Source organism: Microtus oregoni, unplaced genomic scaffold (assembly GCF_018167655.1).
Source record: "Microtus oregoni isolate MIOR12 unplaced genomic scaffold, Mior012 000037F_ref0000500, whole genome shotgun sequence".
NCBI classification, from domain to species: Eukaryota; Metazoa; Chordata; class Mammalia; order Rodentia; family Cricetidae; genus Microtus; species Microtus oregoni.
The window spans coordinates 13394249-13421306 of record NW_024543096.1 but is presented as its reverse complement, the minus strand read 5'-3'; the positions used below and the strand labels follow the sequence as shown (position 1 = coordinate 13421306).

Sequence of the window (27058 nt, the reverse complement as noted above, 5' to 3'; positions counted from 1 at the left end):
TAGTTTTATACTGATGTTTTTATCACTTACTGTGCCTCGTTTTAAAATCTGTTTATTTATTTTGCGTGTGTGCACGTGTGTGTAAGTGCGCCTGCAATGGCACTTGTGGAGGTCAGAGGACAGCTTCCAGGAGTCAGTTCCCTTTTTCCACCCAGCGGTTCCGGGGCTTGAACTCAAGTGGTTTGGCTTTACCTTTACCTACAGAGCCACTTCCAGTCTTTCCTGGGACTAACTCACACACGAAACATCGCAGAAGGAAGCCAGCGGGGTGGGGGGTGGGGAGTAATATGTTTAGAATTTGATGGTATCCACACTTATAAGTGTGGTGTAAGGATAAAGGGGGTATTCTGATGTTACACACATGTATATTCAGCCACCTACCTCAAAAACTAGATGACTGCTGTTACATTGTGTGGGCACTGGTATCGGAATTACATGCGCTCTACCTTCAATGGTTGCGTTTTCTGAATAATGAAAAATTTTGGTAGAATGTCAAGAAAGCAGAGACCTGCGGCCCCTTTGATAGTTTTAGCTATCTGCAGTGAACCACGGTGTGTTAAAGGTTTGCTGCTGCGGCAGGAGGGGAGGGTCTAGCAGGAGGCCTTCTGGTTATTGGGAGGTTGCCCTCCAAGAAGTTTGTGGAAAGCCCTGCCATTTCTCTTTCTTTCACGCCTGATTGTGAGATATTAGTCTTCCTCTGCGCCCCCTGCCCCGTTCTCAATACACTGTTATATGTTGGTTCATGGTTTGCAAACCTCCAGTGGCAATCAGTCATGGACTGTAATCTCCACAGCTGCCCACCCCAGTAACCCTTTTTCTGTTATTAATTTGATTACCTCAGGGATTGGTTGCAATTTTGGAAAGCTGACCAGAACACCTGCAGTTTGTATGGTAGTTATAGTTGGTGGAAATGTAATATACATCAAGACAAGTTTTTGTGTATAACAGGTAGATATTAGGTTCAGTTATTTATGCAAATTGTTTAGGTAAACGAATGTGTTGAGGCATAATCAGAACTTGTCCTGATAAAACACACATGGAGGCGTTTGCATATGATCCCAGCTACTAGTAGGTGAAGGCAAGAGGATTAGAAGCTGAAGGTTACCGTTGACCACATAGTGAACTCGAGACCAGCCTAGGCTACAGAAAACTCACCCTCAAAGCAACAAGCTTGCTATGACTTAGGCTATATCTTTGTCTGTTTGTGCGTCTGTAACAAAACACCACAGACTGGATATCTTATAATCAGCAGACATTTATTGCTTATAGTTCTCCATCTGGGAAGGCCAAGTTCAAAGTGCTGGGCGGGAGATTTGCTGTCGACTGAGAACTCATTGCCCAGAGGTGGCGCTTTTTCACTGTGTCCTATGGTGGAAAGGCTAGCTATCTCTTTTATGAGGGCGCTGCCCCAGTTTCCTTGCTGTTGCTGTGATTAAAATGCCTTGACAAAAGCAGCTTTAAAGGAAGGAAGGGCTTATGCGCAGGTGTGACTCCAGGTTAGAGTCCACCGCAGTAGGGAAGTGAAGACAGCAGGAAATTCAGACAGCTGGTTACATCACCTGCACAGTCGAGAGCAGAGAGGAACGAATGCACGGGTGCTCCCTCGCTTGTAGTAATAAGGGCGGCGGCGGGGCTGCGTCCCCAACACCCCAGCCACCTGCCCGGCTAGCTTATGCCCCCAAATAATTACATGGACACTGTATTCTTTTAATCACTGCTTGGCCCATTCTCTTCTAGGCTAATTCTCACATATTAATTTGGCCCATTTCTAATCATCTGTGTATGGCACCCCAAGGTGCGCTTACCAGGGAGATCCTAGCCTAGTCCATCATGGGTCGGAGCTTCATCCCGGGAGCGGGGCATGGCGTCTCTCTCTGAGGCGTCTGCTCCCGAGAGAGCTGTGGAGTCTCTGACCTCACTTCCTCTTCCTCCCAGCGTTCTGTCCTGTTTTCTCCTCCCACCTATCCTCTAACCAATAAAATGGGCCAAGGCAGCTCCTTTATTAGCCAATGACCTTCCTCCATCACTCGCTTGCTCTGTTCTGTTCTGCTCTTTGTACTTTTACATCATTCAGATTTCCCTGTCCAGGGAATGGCGCTGCCCGCAGTAGCCTTAAGGCAGTTCCCCCACAGACACAGGCTAATCTAGTGCCTCCTTCACTGAGACTCTACCTGGGTGGCATAGAACCATCACAGGCGCAGGCCGAGGGTCTTTGCTCATGCTCTGTCACTTGTCTAACTTCTACTACGACTGTCACCATGGATTTCAGGGGGACACAAACATGCATACACCACAGGGATAATTGTAGCTCATGATGTAATCAGGCATTTCAAAGCCGTGGGCTTCTCTGGTTTTTTTCTTACTGTTATTGATTCCTTCTTTTCCCTACCTTCTTTCTGGAAAGTTACTTAAGGGGTGGAACTTCTCTTTTTGAATACAGCAAAACAGCTGACTAAGAAAGAAAGGAAAAGGTAATCCTAACTCTGAGCAGTAATAAATCCCGCCTTTCCGTGTTGCTATGTCAGTGTATTCCAGTTGCAAATCTGAAAGTCTATCAAGGTGTGCCCTGGAACATGTCTGTTTTGTACACGTTCCTGCAGGAAGAGCAGTGCTGAGAGTGATTCTCAGTCTTGTTCTGATCAGATGAGACATAAGTCTCATGTCCCTGTTGTGAGTTCTTTGGGATGTAGGGGTCCACTTTGCATAATTGATGAGCTTCCAAGGAGGCAAATAATTAATCTGGTTAGTGAAGCCAACTCTGCAGAAAAGTCAGAACTCGGTGTCCTAGGAGTTATTTTGTTGAACTTTAGACTTACCTTGTTGGATCTGTTCCTACTTTATCTATCTATGTATCTGTATCTATCTATGTATCCATCATCTGTCTGTCTGTTTGTCTGCTTGTCTATCTATCTATCTATCTATCTATCATCTTTCCATCCAACTCCTCTCTCTGGCTCTCTGTCTCTTTCTCTCTGTATCCCTCACTCCTTCCCTTTCTCTCTCCATTGTCCTCTTTGGGAGTCCCAAATCCACTACATGTAGCATTGGAATGTAGGTAATAGTCAAGGAGGTCTCCCAGTGTAAGATACAAGTGGGTCTTGAAGACAACAAAAACGAAGGTTTTGTGTACATCTTTTTACTGTGAGAACATTTAGATTAGTTCTAGTAAGGTGGCTTCTATTTTGTTTCTGTTGAGCAGCGCTGCTGTAGCCTAGTCTGGATATCTAGAGTCTGTCTAGACAGCTCTCAGCAATGAATGTTGTTAAAGACATCACAATGCTCTTGTAGGCGTGGCAGGTGGTGCCCCAAACGATCCTGTCCTGCAAGTGCTGAAGGCATTGGCATTCGTAGGAGGAAGCTGGAAGTATTGGCTGAGTTACCGGTGCTTTTCAGTAGGACATTTTGGAGGATCCATTTCTTGGTCCTTTTACTCAGTGCTTTAATGCTCATTGCTAAAAAAAGTCTCAAGAATCTTGGAAACTAAGTTCTCTCTAAATTCTACCTCTCCATATGCTATTAAGTCGTGCCTTTTGATTTCAGTTAATATCACGTTGGACCTGTGATGAAAGCAAGACAGGAGAGAAAAGGAGACCAGAACAGAGGTCGAGTTGGAAAGAACCAGAAGAGAGGGGAAGGAAAACAGCAAAGAGGGGGGGAGGAGAGGGACACTTGTGCAGTGGCATTAAGGACCTTGTTCTGGATTTGTTTTTTTGTTTTTTTCCTCCCTCTGTGTTTCTAGCACTTAAGCTTTGTAGGATCCGGCAAATGACCTCTTTATTTTCAATATTTAGTGAAATTTATATAAAATGGATCATACTATTTAGGATTTTCTATACATTGTATTTTCACTTTTAGTTTCTGAACTCTGTACACATTTATTTACATTTCTATAAATGACCCATTTCACCAAATTTCTTTCTTTCTTTACTGGCATTTATACACAGTGATGGTGTCACGAAGACATCTCCATGCAAGTATACCATGTGGTTTGACCTTATTCACTTCCCTGACTTCTCTTTCTTTCCCATCCCATTCATTCCCCCAGACAGGCAAATGACTGCGTACTGGAAACAGATAATAAAACCCATTGTTCTGAGCTGATAGGGAAATGGATTGCCACTAAGATTTTACTAGTTAGTAGACCACTACTACTATAATTCAGCTAGTGACCTGAATGTGGACCTACTGTCCCTCCCCTGTAACATTCTATGAGTACCCTAAGTTGGAGTGTGCTTGTCACGTTCATGACTGGCTTGGGTGCTGGTCACCGTCTTTCCTTTTTATGATTTAGCTTTGTTAGTTGTCAGTAGTATATTCTATGAAAGGAACTTTTGGTTTTTATATATACACTAAGGATTAAAAAAAACTGCTTGCAATACACTCAGTTATAAAGTAAAATTTAGGTACAAAATGCTTAATTGAAAGAGAGAAATACGAAAGAAAGATAATAAAAGTCTGGTGCCGAGCTTTGTAGATTACGAGTTGAAAAGAAAATAGACTCCCATTTAATATATACTGGGCAGTAGCTATGCCCTGCTGAGGCCACCCGATGTTCTTGGGGCACACGCAAAAAGTCACAGATATTTTGTTGTGATAGATGTTGATGTACAGACTTAGTCCCTGAAACAAACAAAGGGCACTTGGTGGCATGCACCTGCACTCTTGTCCAGGATGCTGAGGTAAGAGGATAGCTTGAGCCTAAGAGTTCAAGACCCGCCAGGGCAGTACAGGGAGACTCTGCAAAAAGCAAGCAAAGATGGGAGAGCATTGGTCAGTGGACCCTATGTTACGTTAGATGGGAGAAGTAAATTCTGGTGTGCTGTTGAAAAGTAGGAGGGTAGTTGATAATGAAAATATAGTGTACATTACAAGAATTTTGAATGTTGAATTTTTTTAAATCACAAAGAAAGAAATATGTGAGACACTAGATATAGTCAATCTGATTTGAATATTATGAAGTATTCAAATATACCAAACCAGCATACAGTACTAGTAAGTAGGTACAATTTTCATGGGTCGACTTTCTTCTTAACTCTGTTTCTTAGATTATTTTTATTTTTCCTATCTCACTTTTTTCCATGCCCTTTCTCCATGGTGCTGGAGACCTAATGTTTATGTTTCTTAAACATGGATTAGAAATGTGTTAACAGTTCAGTAATAGATCAGAAGAAGTAATTGAGATAGCATAGCATTTGAATGGACTTCAGAATAGTCCCCAGGTTCTGTGGAACTAATCAGCATGAAAAAAAGTAAGAAATTTTTTTCTCATCCAAATATGGAAACTTAGAAAATGCTGTTTATTGTAGAAAATGTTAATCTCAATGCCGAGAATAAAACCACTACCATAATTTAAAGCCAAAATTGAAGCAAACTTTAATTAAATAACTGACCAGGTGAATGGGCTCTGGCCCGGTCCATCCGCAGGTTCCTGAGAAATGACCCCAAATCAAGTTTTTCAAGGGCTTAAAGTGGTGGTGGCACACACCTTTAATCCCAGCATTAGGGAGGAAGAGGCAGATGGATATCTGTGAGTTCGAGGCCAGCCTTGTCTACAAGAGCTAGTTCCATGACAGGCTCCAAAAGCTACAGAGAAAAAAAAAAAAAAAGAAGGAAAGCCCCCAGAATTCATTGCTTGCATTTCCCATCAGGGTCAAACACACATCCTGCTGTGTTCAGCCTCCTCCAATCAGGAGGCAAGTGTATAACCTGTTGTATTTCTTGCCTGTGAATCTCCCACTCACAGTGATCAAGTACATCCTTTCAGATGAGTCAAACAAGCTTCTTTAGAGGCTGGAAAACTCGGGGCTGTTATCTCTGATAAACAATAGCCTCCAGCATCTCAAGACTTATCTGTCCCTGAGCAAGGGGCTCTCAGGTCAGAGTCCTTTTTGTTTCAGGGAAGTCTTATGCAAAGAATTTAAAGTGTGACTTTGGCTCTCACGCTACCTTTTTGACGGTTGTAGGTAACAGTGGATATTTAATATGTTCCAGTTATTGGGTTTACAGCTCTATATTATTTCTTGTATTAATTATTTTTTCATAACCCTACCCTAATAAGACAGGAGCATTTTTTTTTTTTTTTTTTTTTGGCTGTACCTTCAGATTGGTGAAAGCTCCTGAGGGTGCACGGCCAACAAAGGCCTACTGTGAGATATGATATACACGAGCTTCAGCCATCAATGCTCTTCAAACTTTTACATTTTTCCTATAAGTTAGTAGCATCCATCCACCTTCATCCCCTGTGTGGTACATGCTGGGCTCCAGCTCAGTGCAGTTTGCTGGAGGGGGTGAGAAGAGAGCGTGGGCCAAGGATGAGGCCCCCTTCACCTGGGTTTGTGTTTTCCAGGTCTCTTGTCAGTCCTCCGGGTAATCATCCCTCGTTTTCATTATCTGTACAGCCCTAGCTGCAGGAAGAGTTTTGTTTGCTCTCAGAGAGAAGAGCACTCGAGTCCTAATTACCTGTATATTCTTGCCTTTCCTTCCCAGTAATAAGACTAATCATGCTCAAACACTGCTATTATGCCACCAGGGAGAAGCTGGAGTCTCCGAGCTTGCCTCTCTCTTTGTCTCCATGTGCGTTTGCAGGTGGAAACCATGACATGGAGATTAAAACGGTGACTGCTTTTTTGGAAGTCTGTCAAAGCTCCGACAACCCCCAGTTTATTGAATTGACAAACCACAGCTAGATTTGAAGACAGCAAGGAAGTCTGGACTTAGGCACTGTTTTGTTGCAGATTTTGGCCTTAAATGATTTTCTGTGTTGACTGGATTGTAGACTTCCCAGGGCCATCAGCCCTCAGACTTTCCAGCCCAATTACCCAATGAAGGAGGGAAGTGGGTAAGTTCAATAGACTTTTGTTAGGGTCCACAAAGGTGCCCCTCTTTGCCAGTGGGGGGAAGAATAGAATGAACCTTTCTTTGAGTTTCTTGTTATTGAGGCCTCAGGAAGTTCTTGAAGGGGCGAATGAATGTAAAAGAAACGTCTCAGTATTGAATTTGTTGTTCTCATTTCTTGTTACTGTCATTTGTCCCTTTTCTTCGGAATAAAGTCTTTTGCTTCACCGTATCATGAAATTAGTTTCTTAAAGGAAAGATATGCGATCCACTGGGCCTTTTGCCATTAGGAGGACCTAAAATGCAGTTCTCTGATGAAGCCGCATGTTCTCCCAAAATTGCTTCTGTTTTTATCTAGTTTTCTCTCGTAACCAAGCGATTGTCTATGAACTGCTACAAGGTGAGCGGCTTAACAAAGGTTTCTTTCAGCCGCTCCTTCCTGGGAAGTGTTTGCTTCTGCCATAAACTCGGGCCACGTCAGTTTATCTAAGTGGACCGTTGAAGAGCAGAGGGGGTAGCACTCACCAAAACGAAAGATCAGACAAAATGAAGAATTGAACAAATGGGCAACCAAGTTCACTCTGTAGGCAAATGAGGCGATTCTGCTTGGGGTCAACTGTGGTACATAGGGCCAATGCATCCAAGCCTTCTCTTTTGTGAAGGTGACCTCTGGAGGGAGAGGAGCGATACCATTTTCTTTATAGCAAAACTAATGACACAGGATGCCTGTCAGGGGTCAGGTCTACAACTTTCACTTTTTTGGGGGGCGGGATAGGACTGAAAAGAAAACCCCATTTAGAAGTGAGTTTCAACTCTTCAGGCACTGTTAACTGGACTGTCTCCCTGCAGCCTGGGCTGACCCCAGGCAAGCTTCCATAGATAATGGTTATTCGTAATAGTCCTAATTACCCAGAACTCAAGTCATTCCAAGATCCTGCGAGACACAAGGCCATGTTTTTGAAATTCTCTCTGTGACTCATGGCAAGAAACCTTTGGAGTGGGACCCAAGGGCAAGCGTCAAGACCCGTCCATCTAAAAAGATGGCATCAGGAAACAGTGATTACTTTTATTCTTCTCCTTCCTTAATTCAATCCATCATTTTTCACAGAAAAAACAAAGAGTCTAGTTTGTCTTTGCTGTCCAGTAATAGGTCAAAGCCATAGCTTTAAAGGGAAAATGCCCAGGGAACTCCCCCAAAGTTTCCTGCCCAGTCCTGTTGAACCTTAGCTGGAAGCCTTGACTCCCACCCTTAGCCAGTGAAGCTGTTCTAGAATCTTCTATTTATTATTTATTTATTTATGGTTACAGCTTCCTTCTCTTTCTCCAAGCCACTGACTTGACAGGCAAAGGGAAGCTTACATTTACACCTTTTCATCCTGGGCCACAGCCCTGGGACAGAAGTGACCTGGTTCTAATCAGCCAAACCTGAGTCCAGGAGCAGAGTGTTTCCCACAAAACTGACCGACGCTGTAGTTAGCGCTCTTGTGGGTTAGTGCGGACCATGGACTTGTCAGGATATGTGGAGTGTCGCGTGGAGGAGGGAGAGAAGGAAGAAGCTGGGGAGATGTCTCTCTTGGGAACATGATGGTGGAATTCACCTTAAACAGGCACAGCTCTCCTGGAACTTTTGGTGGCAGGGAGAGTGGAGACGACCTCTTCCCTCCTCCCTCCCTTGTTTTGTTTGTCTTCGGAATTCTGGTACCTACTCTAGGATTGATGGAAAATCTTTGCGGTTTCAAAACCACGGAGACCCACAGATTTATTCAGAGCAGTTATGAAGGATAGAAAGTGACAGCAAGCCGCACAGTTCGGTTTTGAGTTTGACTCTGGTGGCTTGGAAGGCACTGTCGGATGCCCTGTGGCTTCCTAGAAATGCCGCCCTTTCCTCTTGACTTCATGGCCTAGTTAATTAAATGCACATTTTCTGTTTTTCAGGTTAGGATAATGTTTGATGGCATCAGTTAAAATCAATCTGAGGATCTATTTTAAATAAACTTATTTTAAATCTTGGCTGGGTCTAAGAATCTGGTATAGGAATCAGGAAGGAGACATAGCTGATCACCATCATTAAGCCGTCTTCCTTTTTATTGCACATCTGTGTGAGTCTTTTACCTTTCCATACCTTTCCACACCTTTCCGTGTTCTTTATCATACTGTACAATGATGGCGGTTCCAGCATGCACCTTGTTGCAAGGAACCATGGGGAAATGCATACCACAGGTTGTTCATAGAGTAAGCCTTAGGTGGAGGGTTGGTCATGTTCACTGTGTCATCTCTAGTGCTTGTAAGAATGAACCCCCCCCCCCATAGGCTCATATATTTTGGATGCTTAGTCACCAGGGAGTGGCAGAATTTGAGAAGGATTATGAAGTGTGGCCTTATGGAAGGAAGTGTGTTTCTGGGGGTGGGCTTTGAGATTTCAGAAGCCCGTGGCCAGCTCATTTTCTCCTGTACATCTCTGCATCAGGAAGTAACTTTCAGCTACGGCTCCAGTGCAGTGAGTGTCGCCATTGCTCCACACGCCCTCGACGCAATGATCATGGACTGTGTAAGCAAGCCCCCAGTTAAATGCTTTCTTGGTTATGGTGTCTCTTCACAGCACTAGGACAGCGACTAAGACATCTATCATTAGTGCTCAGTAAATATTTGACAAATGAATAAATAATATTGGCTGCAATAATGACTTCTGTAATATGAAAATGGTAGCGTAAGAGCCAGAGGGACTTGGTTCTGAGCTGTGAAGATGGTAGAGGTCACTCACACCCTTTCAAGGCCTTTATTTTGAGTTTAGCACAAGAGTTGCTTAAGATCCGTCAGTCCGTGAGTTCCTGCGGGCGTCAGCTGCAAACAAAGCCACGGCTGTGATGCAGATGTAGGTAAGAAGTGGGTTCTGATGTCCAGGAGTCACACCCCAGTTGTGTGAACCCAGAGCTACAACACAGCCCTCGTATTCTCCTGCCAGGGGTTTTTGACCTCACAGATGTTGGGCTTGGCAGTGGAGGGAGGAAGTGCCGTGAGGATGAACAGGCATTGAACCAGCAAAATAGGGATTGAGGAGGGCATTTTAGGCAGGGGATGGGTGGGGCTCAGAGAAGTGGGAGCATAAGGGAGGGGAAAGGAAAGGGTGGGGGAGACACTGAAAGTCAGGAGAGGGGATTACTCAGTCAGTACCAAGAATTGGAGAGCTGCAAGAATGCGGAGTCTGAGTCTAAGGTGCTTGCCATCCACTCTGAAGGCCTTGGCGAGTTACCGTACAGGTCGGGGGGGGGGGGGTTGGTCATGGGCTACGGCAAGGTGCGGAGAAGAAGGAATGAGTAATACAAGTCCTCCCACCGTTAATAAAATTATTCATTTATTTATTGTTTTGTGCATGTGCTTGCATGCCGTGCTGTGCACATGGAGATCAGAGGACAACTTTGTGCAGGAAGTTCTCTCCTTCCACCTTTATGTTGGTTCTGGGGGTTTGAACTTGGGTTGTTAGCCCCCCCCCCCCCCCCCCCCCGCTGCAGCCTACGTGTCTTCTTCTGCCCACCCCTGCAGTTTTGAAGCAAGCTGGTCCACGTGCTGTACTTTCCAAGGCGTCCCAACTAACACTACCAAGTAGGGGCAACTGAAAAAGACTTATATTCAAAAAGTAAAGCTTCATTCCAGGTAGCTCATAAATAATAATAAAACGACATTGGCTCAACAATAATCATCGAATCATTCCACAGTTTTTTTTTTTTTAAATGAAGTCAAGTCTGGGCTGCTGACTTTTCTAGCAACTTTCGCAGGACATTTAAACCCTTCTTAGCTGGCCCTTTGTTCCCAGGTTGCTATGGAGCGTCAATAAGCATCTCAGAATAACCCAGACAGTGAACTGAGAGGTACGGCTTGCTCAATGGCATGCCGGCTGGCCAGGTTACACTGTTTTCCTTGCTCTCATCTTGGGAGGAGCGCTGGGCAGCTGGCTGGCTTGGCAGCTGGGCAAGGTGCACGTCTGTCGGCCGCCCAGAGTTTGAACCACAACCAAGACTCGCCTCCCTCCTGAGCATGTGCAGGGCCCGGCAGCTGATAGCATCTGAAAATAGTTCCCTGAGCACCTGTCCCTTGTACACCAGCACCTGGCCGGCTGCCATTTAGGACAATGTGGACTCGGTTGGGAGGCAGGTGAGGTGCTGGCAGATTTTAATGGTTCGTAGGAAGATCTGGGGACTTTTGCTCTCCTTGAAGAATGAACAGAACAAAACAAAACACAAAAGCAAGCCAGCAATGCATTTGAGCAGGTTCGTGCTGTACTTGAGGCCGTCGGGGTTTCCGGGGGCCCCTATGTCAAGCATGTGTCTGAAGGAAAAACAGGCGTAATTTCTGCTTTAGAAAGCAAAACATTGAGTTAAGCTGTTATATTTCATTCCACACCCGCTCTTCAATCCCCAGTGCTTGCCAGTGGATGGCTCCTAGGAGGTGTTTCCCTTGTTAAGCCATAGTGGGATTGTGGGCACATGCATTTACAGAATGGAACCACAGTACGCTGAGTGCTGTTTATCTCTCAAAGTTTTTTGCCAGTTCCTTCTGGGCTTTCATTTCTTCAGTGGCCTTGGCACCCGGGTGAGGATGTAGGCAGGCTCCACAAGGAAATACTTCTGAAATGACCGGTGGTGTTTGAGCTTCTATTTAAAAGTGGCCCTTCATAGATACCTGGGTTATCTTTAGGCCGTCAGTGATCCGAGGCTGCAGGAGCCAAAGGGAGTCTGCGGAAACTCTTGCCTGTTGTGTTTAGATATTCTTGCTCCTCAGCCAGAGGCCTCGTGACACATCTCAGATTTAGCCGGGGTTCTTCTGCCGAGGTCCAAGAGGACTGGGGAAGCTAGGAATGGCTCAGCAAACTTCAGGGATTGAGATGGTAGGATTGGAAGAACAGCCACGAGAAAGCCTCGCTCTTTCCGCCTTGAGTGTAGGCACCTGGGACCTTTTTGTGGGCTAGCGCAAAAATGAGGCTCAAAATGGCTCAAACTCCACCTTCTCGTGGTGACTGTAGTGTTTTTAGTTGGTGGCTAATAAGGCAGTTTTCTCCAATGTGTTGAATTCTTTTGATCATTTGAAGCTGACTACTAGGGAAGGAGTTCCTGAGGCTGCAAAGGTCTACAGACTGCTGTACAAGACACACGTATGCATCCGAAGGTATGGGATCATGTCTCTGTTAGCCGGCAGTGGAACACTAAACAGGCCTTAAGGATGACTTGGGAAATTGTGTGGGATGCAGCAGTAACAGTATCAGAAGTTTGAACCATGCACCAGTTCTTTCCCTTTTTCTTAACTGTTAATCAGAGGAAGTCTTAATTCATTGTTTCTTTGTTTCTTTGGGAAAGGACAGAGCAGGGAACAAGGGAGGATGATTGACTAATTCAAGACGTTTTACTTTGTTACCTTTGGTGCATCAGGAGGGCCTCCTTTGAGACTGTTCTTAAGCAAACTGGAGCCCCCCAGTCGGGAGGGTTTATCTCTGGTTAAAACATCCCTGAAAGATGGAAAGGTGGGCTTCAAGTTTCCTGTGATTTCCAGATCCCAGATTGATAATTCTGGAGGAGCTCTGCCTCCTGAGTCCTTAGAGAAGGTTAGCACAGGACACGGAGAGGAGAGAGCAAAGGCAGGTCCTGGGGCTTCAGTCACTCCTCTATTGGCTAGTCCACGTGGCATTCCTTGTTTAGGGTTTTCTGTCACACTTTAAATTTCAGTTTAGAACCTGCGTGGGAAACCTCAGAAGCAAGTCCCCACAAGTAGGAGAAGCAACAGAAGAGGCCAGGACCTCTCTCTGCACCGCTGCAGCCTCCTGGCTGAGATGGAAGCATCGCCAGCCCCCTGCTCCTACTTCCTTCCAAATCCAAAGAGAACAACTTCTCTGAACCATTCATAATTCACTGGGACTGTCGCCCTCTTCCTCCAGGCTCTGCCATGCCCTCTAAACTGGAGCTTTGTTCCAACACGGGCATTGGCTTGTGTAGAGCAACAGTGATATATTTGGACTCTGAAAATATTCCTCCAAACGTGATTCCCTTCAGGCCCGCAACCCTTTGTTCTGTGAAGTGTTGCTTCAAGAGGCTTGCAGACAAAGTGGAGAGGTCATTATTCTGTTATTTTCTCCCAGGTTGAGGAGTTGCCTTCTAGACTGGGTGCCTGTGTTAAAGCCACGACTGCTGTTTTCAGAGGGTCATAAGAAACACGGAAAAGCCTGGCCAATGCTGTCTATGGTTGTTGCCCAAACTATTCCTTCATCTCTTCGTCACCGGAACACAGGCAGAGCTTTTGGCTTTGAAGCAGAAGGTGTAGCTGCTGCAATAGGCTTAATTTGTGGGGATTATTTCAGAGTCAGCCCAGGCATAAAATAAACAGATGGCACCCCCACCTTCCCCCCCCCCCCCAGCTTCAGGAGTTCAAATATAGAATGACTTAGGGCTCCTCATTACCTTCAGTAGAGCGCTAAGGGGAAAGTGAGAACTCACTCTTCCTTCCCCATTCCCTACTGAATTTACCATCGGCAACAAAGACCGGGGCAGATTTGCTCTGCTGGGCAGCCAGGGGCTCTATGGATCATTCCAAACTGATTGGCCTTGAAGGCACAGACTGTGTATTAATGACCTTGATCATGGGAGTATCCTAGCAGCCCAGAGTCCATGGAGCAGCTAGCCAAAGGAAGACCACCCACAAAGCCCAGCTGTTTTATGAGTGTGTTTAAGAGTTCTTTATTTAAGGAATGCTTACATTTTACTTCTGGCCTCTGATAAACAAACAAGCTCTCTCTCTCTCTCTCTCTCTCTCTCTCTCATACACACACACACACACACACACACACACACACACAAGCCTACATTCTCATATAAGATACTGATTTTTCCACCTACGGGGAGCCCAAGTAGTGAACAGCCGTGATGGTGGGATGGCCCCCCTCTAGGAAGAAATGATTTGCATGGACACGCTGGCAAGTGACTAAGCCTTGCCTGAAGATCTGTGCTGACATTTGAAGAGTTTATGGCTTGCAAACCAGCATCAGGTCTCTTCCCACCCCTGAATGTTTTCTGTGAATGGAAAATTCATGCTGAAGCAAATACCCGTCAGGTTGGTACTGCCAAGTATGGAGGCTACTGCCGGTAGGTTGTAGGTCCCATCCTCATGGTTGCTGGTCATCAGAACAAAGGGCCGGAGAGCCGTCTGTTCTGAAAGATTCAAGTGCTGGGCTCTAGCAGGCAAGGGGAGACCCACTAAGTAGAGTTAGTCCTGTCAGGGAATAAATGCCATGTGGAGGGGTTCCATGAAGAAGGGATCTAAGATCCTGTAGCAGGAAGAGGCTTCCTGAGGACTCCCAAGTTCTGGTGAGGGCAGGGTGAAGAGCTGCATGAGTCAGACTATAGTCTGTCTTGCAGATGCTTGAAGCCAGCGACCATCAGCCTGTGTGGTTGCATGAATGGGCATGCCACTCACTGAGTTAGAGAGCACTCAGGAGAAACACATTTGGAGTAGCTACATCCTGAGCTCAGAAGTCTTGGACTTCCTTGTTGTCATTCTATTTTAGAGCCTTTGACACCCTCTGTTCTCCCATTGCTCTTGAGATGGATTTGTTTCTTGCCTTTACAACTTTCCTACGTATCAGTATCTCTGACTTAAAAAATAAAAAGAGTAAGATGTTGATTCCCTATAGGAGTGTGTAGACAGCATTTGCACCCCTGGTGAGTTTCAGCCTCAAACATATACAGCCCGCCTTCTTGCCAGAGGATCAAGGGCCGCTCAGTAGACATTCCGGATAGACCTTTGTGTTTCTGTCTGAGGAGCAGGCTTGCTGGCAATGAAACCTGGCATTGCAAAATCCTTCTTTAAGCCTTTGTTTAATGCCAGAGATCTCAAATGCTTGCAAATTCTGGAGAGGCGCCAAACAGGGCTCCCAGATTAGGAGCCCGGTGGAAGAACTCCCATAATCTATAAACCTAATATAAACTGCCTTTTCAGATGAATGAGTCGTTTGGACTGCTGGAAGGAGGCCAAGGATGTTTGGAGTTCCCTTTTTTAGCTTATACAAGTTCTGCACTATGGGGATTTTATAATCACCTTCTAATTACTACATTATTATTGACCCTGCTCTAAGGTGCGCCTGTTAAAAACTCAGCCTGTCCCCTTTTGCTGACCCTTAGCCTGGCTCCTGGGTGCAGGGCAGGGTAGTCTGCAGCGTTTTCTCATCTATCTCGCGTTAAAGATCTTAGTGGGAAATGTGGGCTTTTGTGCACCATGTAGAACGAAAATCTGTTTGAATGCTGTAAGCATTATGCAGTACACCACTGTTCAGGTGGGGACAGGGGAGTCTGCAGTATTTTGTCTCAATTGCTGAAGTCCTAGTTCAACATAAATGTGAATAATGTTATGACGAATCCCAAGATTGTCCCAAGCTATCAACCATCTGAAAAAGTCTGAGCTGCTCTTTGCTTTGCGTCTTCCGTTGCCAGTCTGGAATCATCTCCCAGTGACTATGTGTGTCCAGATGGTGAGTTGAGCCTTGCCCAGAACAAGAAAAAAAAATCTTTCATGGGGGGGCAGTTTTGAGACAAGGTTTCTCTATGTAAAAGTCCTGGCTGTCCTGGAACCCGAGATCCCCCTGCCTCTGCCTCCCAAGTGCTGGGATTGAAGGGAAGCGCTACCACTGCAGGCCTGGAAAAATCTTTTTAAAAGATGTGGCTGCTTGAACTCTTGGGGACTCCTAGCTTGTGCCTCTGGCTTGCAGAACAGCCCTGATCTTCTCCCACTTTGCTGGCTTCTCCCTTGATAGGAAGCAGCCATCCGCTGTGGTCCGAATTCTCCAGTCTGTTCCCAGCCAGCTCCAGCTGAGCGCATTTTCACACGGCCCTGGTTCTGGTGATAGAAGGAGCAAAGACCAAGCAGAGCCAGCCATAACACTGAGTAATGCGGGGACGTGCCTTCTAGAACAAACAATGTGGGTGAGCTTGCAGAGAGGGAATACCTCTGGCTTGACATTTAAATTACTGAATTATTTAAATGAATGTCAATTAGGCGGAGTAGGCTTGCTGCCTTCTGCCAGGGCACTTCCTGGTTATTCGCACAGGCAGGTGTAAAGACTATACTCACTTTAGATATATCACACTTCCTTTTGCGCCACGGAGGAGCAGTGCATGACACAATGATAGTGTATTGATCTCATGGTCTGAGAGATCAGGAACCCACACATTCTTACATGTAGCCCTTAAAGGCATCCCCTAGCCCAACCCCTAGCCCAACACCCAGCCCAAATAAAATAAAACAGGCCCACACATGTTATGGTGAATGTTAAATTTTACCAGACTGAAAAAGTGAGTCATGGGCATTTTGAGACTTGTTGTATTCCTAAGAATTGTGGATATTAGCAGCTAAGTGTGTTCTGCCTTCCTCTTAGCCTTTGTTGAATTAGTAACCCTAACTCAGAAAATTGCTTTGACGTCTCTTCAAACTAACCCAGACTGCCATCTTGTATTATGAACTCAAGGTTCTCATTTATAGTGTGTGTGTTTGTGTGTGTGTGTAAAGTAAGTGCATAAAAGATTTACTCATTAGTTTTATGGGAATGTACCAATTAAATAAATGAAATGTTGGGAGGAAAGCATGGGAGAACCAGATTTGATGAAGGTTTTGGATTCGTGCTTGGCTCCTGGTTCCATATAAAGATAGAGTTAATTATTCTATACCCATACCAGCTCTTCTCCTGTTGCCTCTTTTCTTTGTCCTGAGTCTGGAGAGCAAGGCTAGGTAAACCAGGCATTTTGACATTTGATTGAAAAGAATCGCTGGCAGGAAAGCAGGCAGGAACTCTTATTTCTTTCTATAAAACTGTAAGAAGTGAGTTGAAGGTTGAAGTATACTTGTTTGAGGCAGCAGGGGTGAGAGCTGATGAAGGTTAATGTTGCTTCATGCCTTTGTGCAGGACAGAAGTGGCCCCACTAAATGTTAAAATGACTTGAGGCTTCTTGTGTCTGATAAAACGCTCTGGTTATAGTCCAAACACCTGTCCGACTATGTATCTTGTCAAAAGCTTGAGGCCTTGGGAAAGTGGCGTTTCTTCCTATGTCAATGGCTGTAGAGTTTAATTTAGGCTACAGCTTTGAAAACAGCTCACACTAGAAACATACTATTACAACCACAAAGTGTGAATTTTTGTTGTCTTGGACTGTGCATTTATCTGCGTACGTTTGTTTACTTCTTTGTATATTACGATGCTGTAACTCAGTGGTTCTCCAACCAGGGGGTTGCGGCCCCCTGGGGTCCAATGACCCCTGGGGGGTGATTTGGGGGTCGAATGACCCTTTCAAAAGACCATCAGAAAACAGATATTTACGTTACAATTCATAACAGTAGCAAAATTACATTTGTGAAGTAGCCACAAAAATAATTTTATGTCTGGGTGTTACCACAACATGAGGATCTGTATTAAAGGTCGCAGTCTTAGGAAGGTTGAGAACCGCTGCTGTAGATAAACCTGGGCAGTTCACCCATGCGTCCTGTGCTTCTCCGTGAGCTGTAGCCCCGTTCTCTGACCATCCATCCATTCTATAGGCTCAGTGATGAATACGATCTTTACAGTTTGTTGGTATTTCTGGCGCAGTGCGTTGGCTAAATGATCTTTGGTTATCCATCATCAGTCTGTGATAACTCCTTTATTTTGTTTTCATATTATCTCTTCATCACAACTAACTAGCTCTTCATCTTCAACCTAGTATCGGCTGATGTCCTTTTCAGTGTCTTAACTATGCTCTTGGATAAATATGATTACAAATCCTCTACAATTAAAGCGTGCGTTTTAAATTTGTACCCGTTGCCTTATTTCAGTTTTTAAAATACAGTCATTTAATGTTCATTTCAGGTCACACACCCATCGCTATGACATTCTTAACTTCCCAATAACTCTCCTTCCCGGTTCGGTTCCTTCTCAAGAGCCATCACCTGTTGGGCAGCGGAGCTGGCAGGTCTCAGCCCAGCTTCATGCCAGTCAAGAGTGGCAAGCGTGTCTAGACTCCCTAGAAATATTATCTTTCAACTCTCCTTTGGCAAGAGTAAGCTTTTTTTGCTGGATTGTGTGTGTGTGTGCATGTATTTATATGTGTATATATACACATATATATGATTTTTATTCTTGTAGACGTAGATAGGGGCAGGGATATTTCTTGGATCTCTCTAGGCAGAGAAAATAAAGACTACCTCTACCATCTGTTTGCTGCTTAAAGCTTTTATTCATTAGAAAAGTCTGAGGGCTCTTGGTCCTCAGGGGTTGGTCTGGTGGCATACATAGCACCGGCAGAGGCTATTTTGGCTTCTCTGCCCTCAGGCATGTCTTTGCTTTCGGATGAGCCCCTTGTGGCTTTCAAAAGAGCTAGCAAGTCACTTATAAACAGAAGGCCGAGTCTGTGTGTGCATGTACTTACTCTGTGGGATGCAGCACCCACCCGACAGCGGGCCGTGAACTATATTTCCACTTCTTTGAAGAGGGAAGAAGAAAGATTAAAAACGCATTTTTCTTTTTGAGATAACCCACATCGCTATACACACCCACACAAATCTGTGTAAATGAACTTGACATTTTCAAAGACCTGACTTTAAGGTCTTGTCTTAAAAGCACAGCCACCCGACCTCTTTTTCTTTTCCTTTCTTGCTCTTTTTCTTTTTTTTTTTAAATATTTATTTATTTTTATTATGTATACAATATTTTATCTGTGTGTATGCCTGCAGGCCAGAAGAGGGCACCAGACCTCATTATAGGTGGTTGTGAGCCACCATGTGGTTGCTGGGAATTGAACTCAGGACCTTCGGAAGAGCAGGCAATGCTCTTAACTGCTGAGCCATCTCTCCAGCCCTCTTTTTCTTTAACTTAAAAGAAAAAAGCAGTTATCTCACAGACGTGCTATGGAGAGTTCAAGGATCAGAGGGGAGCCTCCCTGTGCCAGAGACCTTGGGGGAGACTTGCTCCAGAGGTCGGATTTCCTTGAATAGGGCTTTGGTGACAGTGCTCTTGGCTAGCTTAGGAATAGCCTTTAGGACTGGACTGGCAAATTCTCTCTTCACTTTGCTCCCTGGCTGGCGGAAAGTGTTGGAGGCAGCAAGTCTGAACTAATCATCCTGATGAGGGAGGTGGAAAGAACGATGTGAAAATGGAACTCCAAATAAGTGTTTGCAGAAAGACAGCTGGGAGGTCGGAGGAAGTGTGCCTCCCTGGGATACGGTTCTGTCTCACTTTGCTTTGCTTCTCGGTGGCGTCACCGGGAACTGCCTGGTCCCTGGTCATACCTGTTACCTAATTGTTTAAATATAGTTTCCCTCCCTTTGTTTGTGCCTTCCGCCTGAGTATTTGATGCCAGTTTTCCCCCCTTCTTCCCTACCAGTAGATAGTTCTTAAGAGCTACTAATTGTAATTTTAACCAATATACAGACTCCAGTATCATCATCATCATCATCATCATCATCATCATCATTATCACATGTAGTCTAGCATCTGGCTAAGAAGGTTGAGAACTTGGGTTTGTAGCTATTGACTCTTTTACAAGTGTGTTCAGAAGCACTCAAGTCCCGAATCATTGCTTGCTTCCAGGGGCAGAGCTGGCAGGAAATGGTGCTAATGGTTGACATATATTTTTTTAGGAGCCATTGGGGGGGGGGTATAAAATAAAAGTGATGAAGTGTATGTTCCTAAAAAATGTTGCTTTTTAGATGCAGGAACTGGGGATATGAGAGAGGGGTTCCCCACGAGTCTGGACAGCCCCTTGCTAGGTCTCTGTGCTAGCATGTTCTTAAGGAGGCTACACAGCACGGACGGATGGACCCATGGACTAGGATGGCGTTATTATTTGGTTGTGTGATAGTCTTGTGGAGTGTAGACATTGGTTAGTGGTGATGTCTCTGTGATCGGGTTTGGGGTGATCACAGGGAAACCTGATTTCTTTTTCCCTCTGAGAGTGATAAAGCTCATATGAGTGAATCATTTTCCCCTCTTACCTCTCCTTTGCAGATGAGAAGCCCAAAGTCAACTCGAAGCTTTACATGTGTGTGTGTGAGGGCCTCTCCTGCGGGAACGAGGACCACTGCGAAGGCCAGCAGTGTTTCTCCTCTCTGAGCATCAACGATGGCTTCCACGTCTACCAGAAGGGCTGCTTTCAGGTTTACGAGCAGGGGAAGATGACGTGTAAAACCCCTCCGTCTCCTGGCCAAGCGGTGGAATGCTGCCAGGGGGACTGGTGTAACAGAAACATCACTGCCCAGCTGCCCACTAAAGGTTCCCATGGCTTTTTCTGTTTCTAGATCAAGGGGGTTTATTAGTGTTGCTCCAAGTTCGTGTGGGTTAAGGATCTGTGTGGCCAGAAGCTTTCCTCTTACGCCCTGAACCAGAGCTGGTGGGCCATGGCAGGTCAGGCTGGGTGAGGAAGAGAAAGGCTTTTGGAATCTAAAAGGAGAATGAGCATTCTGGGGCGAGGGAGTGATGCGACATTCATCGAGGAAAGATTTAGGGGCAGGGTTTGCTGAGCAGAGGTCACCACGCACAGGTGTGTGGCTCCCGCTAGCACTTTCTGTTAAGAGGTGGTAGTGACATTCATAATTCCTTTAGTAATTCAGCCTAGTAAACTTTCAGCTCTAGGTCATGTGGTACCTGGTGCTTGCATGGAAGGCTTTTCCATTGTTTAGAAGACAAAGGAACGTTCTCCAGCATCTTTCAAATATAATTCCTGGCCATGTGAACTGAAGTCATATGTGATTGTGCATGAACCATGTACTTATGGAATTCCCCCTCATGCATTTCCTATGGATTCCATGTCCTTTGGAAATTGGTCTCCCTCCGAAACTGTGAACTCTAAGTGGCTATCCAAAGTGACTGTCAAGATTAACATGGGTGCACTCCAAGCCAAATTTATTCCTTAATATTGAGTACCTCTTAATAGGATTAATTATATGATTTTGAGCTTGTGGAAGAAGGATATGACAAATGGCACAAGAGAGGCCACTCGGAGCCTTCACTGCCAGGACTGCCCCAAGGTGTGAAGGAGGCCGGAGGCAGAAAACCAAAAAGCTGATAGTTCATTTGGCAATTTTTAAGTTACCGTTGACCTGCTTAGGGCAGGTAGAAGAGACTCCATTCTAATATTAAAAATAGGTTTGAATAACAAGGGCTTGAAAAACAGGGATCCAATATTGAAGTAGTTGAACTCAAAGGTTATTTCCCGTATGCTCAGTGTGTTAATTTTTTTACTAACAGAAGGGATGCACAAGAAGAAATCTCTGCATTCACACAAAAGCTATGTCAACAGGGTGAAGATCCTGATAAGCTCACACTGCCACACATTAAGTTTTACACATTAATATATATACTTATTTGTGTGTTTGTGTGTACGTGCATGTGTTGGGCAGATAAGAGGACAACTTATAGGAGTTGGGGTTCAGGGATCAAACTCAGGCTAGCAGGCTTTGTAGTGGGCACTCTTGCCCTGAGAGCCATTTCCCTCTCTCTCCACACCCTGTGTTTTAACAGAAGGCATTTCCTGTAAGGAATTTCTTTCTTTGAGAGACCACAGTATCTGTCCTTTCATGACATGTCCTCCATTGCTATACAGATGACATGTATAAAAGCATGCATTGCCATACATTGTCACGCAGAGTATTAAGTGTGCTAACCTGATTCTCAGGACTTGAGGAGTGAAAGAAACTTAAAGGGTCTTTGAGTAGAGAGTTGGGTTGCTGGAAGGAACCCTGAAAGAGGGAAAGCTTAGGGGAGATTTCTCCGTGGGGTATTACAGTGGAAATGGCTGTCCTTCAGGGCTTGATGATAAATCATCTTTCCATATGAAATTCAAGTTAATAAGAGCAACAACGAGGCTTATATGGCTCTTGTATTTTAGAAACTCTTCGACAGCTGTTCACTAATACAGTTGATTCTCGGCGGGATCCTTTCTAAACTCCAGTTCTGCTTAACCAAATGAGCACTTGAATAAACGGCTGTGCCATTGGCTGGATGTTAAGAAGTGTTTTAGTTGTAAATTGTTTTGATTTGTGAGATTGTTTGGCCAGGATCGGGGGCCACTTCTTAGGATATTGGTAAAGAAGAAGGAAATGGTGGTCCTGACTCCCACTTACCATTTTCTTCCCATTCTTCAGGGAAATCCTTCCCTGGATCACAGAATCTCCACCTGGAAGTCGGCCTTATTATCCTCTCGGTGGTGTTTGCGGTATGTCTTTTAGCTTGCATCCTGGGAGTTGCTCTCAGGAAGTTTAAAAGACGCAACCAAGAACGCCTCAACCCCAGAGATGTGGAATATGGTACCATCGAAGGGCTCATCACCACCAATGTCGGAGACAGCACTCTAGCGGTGAGTTTGTGACCCCAGAAATGGAGATGGACACTTTCTTATTTTGAGTGTGGAAAGCTAACAGTGAACGGACAATTCAGATGTGCACTGTGGCTAACTAGTCACTGGACCAATGTCCAGTTGCATGTGAGCACCAGGTTAGCTCCTGTACATAAGAACATCCATCTAAGCAGACACTTGAAGAATGGGCTTGGAGGTTTTACTTTAGTAGATTCTTGGTGCTGTCTTTTCTTTGGGGAATGTGAGGAAAAGGGATAAAGAATGTTTGGTGGGCTGGAGTTTTGGAGGCTTGGAATGGCGCTGTTCAATTGCTCTATTTGTAACAACAAAAACTTTTTTTTTTCAAGGAAGCATCTTTTCATTAATATTAAAAAAACCCTTTTTCCTTTTAGATGATTTGAATACCCCATACTTTAGAACTTGAATTCTCCTGGAGTAGCCATTAAGTTTTTGATGCTCCAGTACTGCCCCCTTGTGGAGTGTAATCAGCTGATTGAACCGGCATCCTCCAGTCGAAATGTGTAGCACATCCGGAATTTCAAATGTTTTAGTAGCTTCCTTTACAAGTAGAGAGGGGGGAAAAGCAAAGCATTTGTGATTTTTTTTATTGTTTCAATATACAATAAGATTATTGCTATTTTACTTAAAATTCCAAAGTTATTTTCAGGGTGCCTCATTCCAGACCCTTCAGAGTTTACTTCTTCAGCATAGAAGGCCCTATGTTTATACATTTGAAAATTACTCCCTAGCCATTGAGGTGGCCCAGAGGGTAAAGATGTTCACTGCTGAGCCCAGTGACCTAAATTCAATCCCCGGGAGAAAACTGACTCCTACAAGCTGTCCTCTGACTTCCAAACACGTGCCGTGGCAAGGCTAACCCCGCCCCCCCCTCCCCGGCGCAAATAAATAAATAAGTAAATAAATAAATGCAGTCAAAATATAAAATTACTCATATGTTTTAAAGCTATAGTGTCCCCTTCCAAGTGAATGTCTTCCTTTAGTTACTCTGCTAAACTTTCAGTTAAGTCAGGGAAGTAGGTCACTTACCATAAACAGCCTACTATAGAGTGCAAAAGAATAAAGTAGCAGCGTTCTCCATGGATACTAACGACATGACTTCTCTGAAAAAGACATGGCTTCGTGGGCGTTAGGTGCAAATGACACAACCAAATCCGCTCCCTCCTTGTCATAATCCAGGGAGTTGCAAGTCAATCAAGTCATCTCCGTAATGTGATTCCGAGCTGTTTAATGCTACCCTCCTGTCTCACCGCAGATCGTCATGCATGAAGCATGGCTCCGCTACGCGACAAGTCTCTAAGTGCCCGGGAGTTCTCTAATGAGGCTTGCTCTGCAACTTCCTTCTTTCGTGTTCTAGAGAAGATACACCCTAGGCAGTGGCCACCCTTAGCTCATGTGCTACATGCACCTGGGCAGGCATAGGACCTACCTGTGGCCAGGTGCCAGGGCATTGCTGATGATCCAGCCTGAGTACCACCATGCCCTTCCGCCTGCACCGTCAGTGCTCTGCATAAAACAGGAACAAGTTATCCTTGTGTACCCCCTTCTACTCAGCTATCTGAGTATGGTGCAGTGAGGCTGGAAGAGGATACCCCTCCATTAAATATTGGCTTTGAAGTGTGTTCTGAGATTTAGGGTCAAAGCAGATGGGTTTATAGAGTTTGTAGCAGGAAGACATGAGGATGATTCCCGACCAAGCTTCGGCAGAGCACGATTCTAACGTAGATCAGTCAGAACTTTGTTCCTGGGAGCTGCTAACCTGTCTAATTACCAAGGGCAGTAATTGGACCGTCTAGTGTAAATTACTGTTTAAATAGCTTTTAGGGTTTTGAAGTAGGAATGAAAACCTATGCCAAAACAGTTTTGTCAACACAGCCCAGCCACGTCAGCTGACAGAATGTCACGATATAATGACATAGGAAGAAACAACCAGTTGTCCTTATTTCCTTATGTGAACGGTGTGTTCTTTGCAGCGATCTGACAAAGTGTGGCCTTGCTAAAGCTTACTCATGGCTGGTGCTTCAGGGATTGAGGGAGGTCTTTATTTGTCTTTAGTTGGCCTCCTCCCACCTTTTCTTAAATCTGTGAACTTGATTAGAACCCAAACTGGGCGTCACGGGAAAGCAACAGCTTAATATCCAGAGTTGTTTTTCTTACAAATAATTGAATAAATGAAGACAAACATGGCAAGAGGGGCAAGAGAGACTTCCTGGAGAGGCGTGAACCCTGCTTCACCAACATCCATTTTCTTCCTGATTATTCTTTTGTGGCTTTTAAGGGTTCTGGATTTCTTCTGTTGACTCTTCAGCTTTTGGTAATTTTACCAGTCAACTGTAGTTTGGTAACTTTATCGATCAGTAGTGTTGTGCAGCAGTGCTGTGTGGGAGGGAGAGAGGATGAAAGTCGCGGAAGTCTATGCGTTGCTCGCCAACGCTGCTCGTGTCCTGGGAAGGGACTAACTTTGGGCAGGGTTAGTTGGCTGGTACTGCAGCTGTCCCAGCACCACCACGGCGGTCAGTCTGTGCATTAGACATGACCCAGGCCTTTGCTGAGAGTAGGAAGGAAAACTTCATAAGTGAACTAACTGGCAATCTCTTGCCAGCATGCTCCCTGGGAGAAATCAATTTTCAACTCCGGTTTTATGTTTTAAATGAAATATTGTTTTACGTCTTTCCATTCTAATTTGCAATTCGTGTTCAGAAATGGCTAGTAAGTGTTAATTTAGTGGCTCCTTTGTTCATCTATTACCTGAAGAAAAAAAAAAGGAGCCTCCATCCAGAGAAACACCTGCCTGTAAGAAACACGCACCTATAAGTACCAATTTAATGGTCTACATACTATTAGAATCTTTCCATTACAGACATTGCACTTGGATGTTCATACTCCTAATTTGTCTGCTTCTAATTAGACATCTTTAATTTCTTTGGCAACTAAAGTAGATCGTTGGATAGATAGTTAGTGAGCATTGCAGAATGTACCAGATAATACCCAGCTCTAATGCTGAAACATCCCCCACCCCCATTCTTCCCACTGCTTCCTCGTGTCAGTCCTTTGAACTTTCTAATGTGCTTATTAACTTTGATCAGCTTCCCTTCTTATGTATTTGGTTAAAAAAAAACCTCCAGGGCTCAAGAAAGAATGACTTATGCACCAGGAAACCCTGCCTTTGCTTTACCTCTTAATTTTTCTGAGACACACAGTTTCTGGTCCTTTCAGGGGCAGTTTTTCAGGCATTAGCAGGATCACACGACCAGAGTTACTGGAGCTCATGTTGGTTAGCACGGCATGCATCATAGGGCCCCGAAGCAGGAGCCGTAGCTCAGTAATTTCTTTTTCTCCTTGTTTTCATTACAGGAATTACTGGATCACTCATGTACCTCAGGAAGCGGCTCTGGTCTTCCGTTTCTGGTTCAGAGAACTGTGGCTCGCCAGATTACCCTGTTGGAGTGTGTTGGTAATTCTTGGTTTCCCTTCCTTTTGGAAATGCACAGCATCAGCTGTGATTCTAGGAGTAGAATGGGGCTTGGGAAAACCTGCTTCTCTTTACTTATTGTATTTCCTCACTAAGCGCAGGAGGTGCCGAGCATGTGGGGGGGGGGGATAGCCGTCGGGGGTCTCTGTTCTCTGTGACTCACGTTTGAGAACTTGATGAAGTGCTGGTAAGGGGGTCATCACCAAGCAGTACAAACAGTGCCTAGTCTGAGTGAATCGAAGAGATTGTGTTGCCCAAGGACTGAATGATCTAAGGTAATAGACTTCTGTTGGTAAGGTTTTCCCATTTTTTCTACTGTCTCTTCCCTCTAAAAAGAATGATGAGTTTATCTTCTTATTGTGTGTCAATTATAAACAAGGAAACTTATTAAAATATACTTTAAAAAACTAGAGTGAAGTTTACTAAGTGTTCTCATATTAAGTCCTTATTCCCAAGAGCTGTATTTTTTTTATAGCCTTTCATTTTCTCCCTACACCATATTTTAAGTTGGCGAATTGTTTCTGAAAACTTTCTGTTCCTTTATTCACTAAAAAATTTTCGATCTGTTATTATTGCATGTGTGTATATGATGTATGTGTGTAGATGTGTGCATGCTATGGCATATATTAAATGTATGTATGGGTCTGTGCATGTCATGGCGCATGTGTGTATATGATGTATACGGGGGGATGTGCATTCTACGGCACATGTGTGTCTGTGATGTATGTGTGGATGTGTGTGCATGCTACAGCACATGTGTGTATATGTTGTATGTGCTGGGGTGTGTGCATTCTACGGCACATGTGTGTCTATGAGTATGTGTGTGGGTGTGTCCATGCCGTAGCACATATGTGTATATGATGTATGTATGTGGGGGTGTGTCTGCTCCAGCACATGTGTCTGTGATGTGTGTGTGCATGCCACAGCACATAGGTGTATATGTTGTATGTTGGGGTGTGCGCATGCCACAGCACATCTGAAGTTAGCGGACAGTGTTGTGGAGTTGGCTGTCACCCTATACCTTTATATGGGTGCTGGGGATTGAACTCAGATCATCAGGGTTGTGTGCAAGCACTTTACCCATTGAACCATATCACTGGCCCACCTTCCTTCAGTTTATGAGGGCACACACCTTTTCTAGTATTCGGACTTATCAGAAATCCTTTAAAAGGCTCAGCAATAAGTCAATTTGGCTGGTGGATTAGCAAAAATGTTCATAAAGGACTTAGCACACATTCTTCTGCTTCTGAATTGGCAGAATGAATTCCCAGGAATTGGGAATTTCTGAGTCAAGCATGATGTAGTAGTAGTAGTAGTAGTAGTAGTAGTAGTAGTAGTAGTAGTAGCAGTAGTGATTGCCTCATGGATTTTGTGAAGATGG

General features: G+C 44.6%; 1 protein-coding gene across 1 annotated transcript in view; it reads left to right on the top strand.

The window, feature by feature from the left end:
- Nucleotides 1–27058, top strand: part of Acvr1 (activin A receptor type 1) — a 117382-nt gene that overhangs the window by 67978 nt on the left and 22346 nt on the right. Inside the window, exons 3-5 of the mRNA XM_041631616.1 lie at nucleotides 19841–20104; nucleotides 21976–22187; nucleotides 25560–25659. Coding sequence (XP_041487550.1) covers nucleotides 19841–20104; nucleotides 21976–22187; nucleotides 25560–25659 — 576 coding nt within the window. The remainder of the gene's footprint in view (nucleotides 1–19840; nucleotides 20105–21975; nucleotides 22188–25559; nucleotides 25660–27058) is intronic.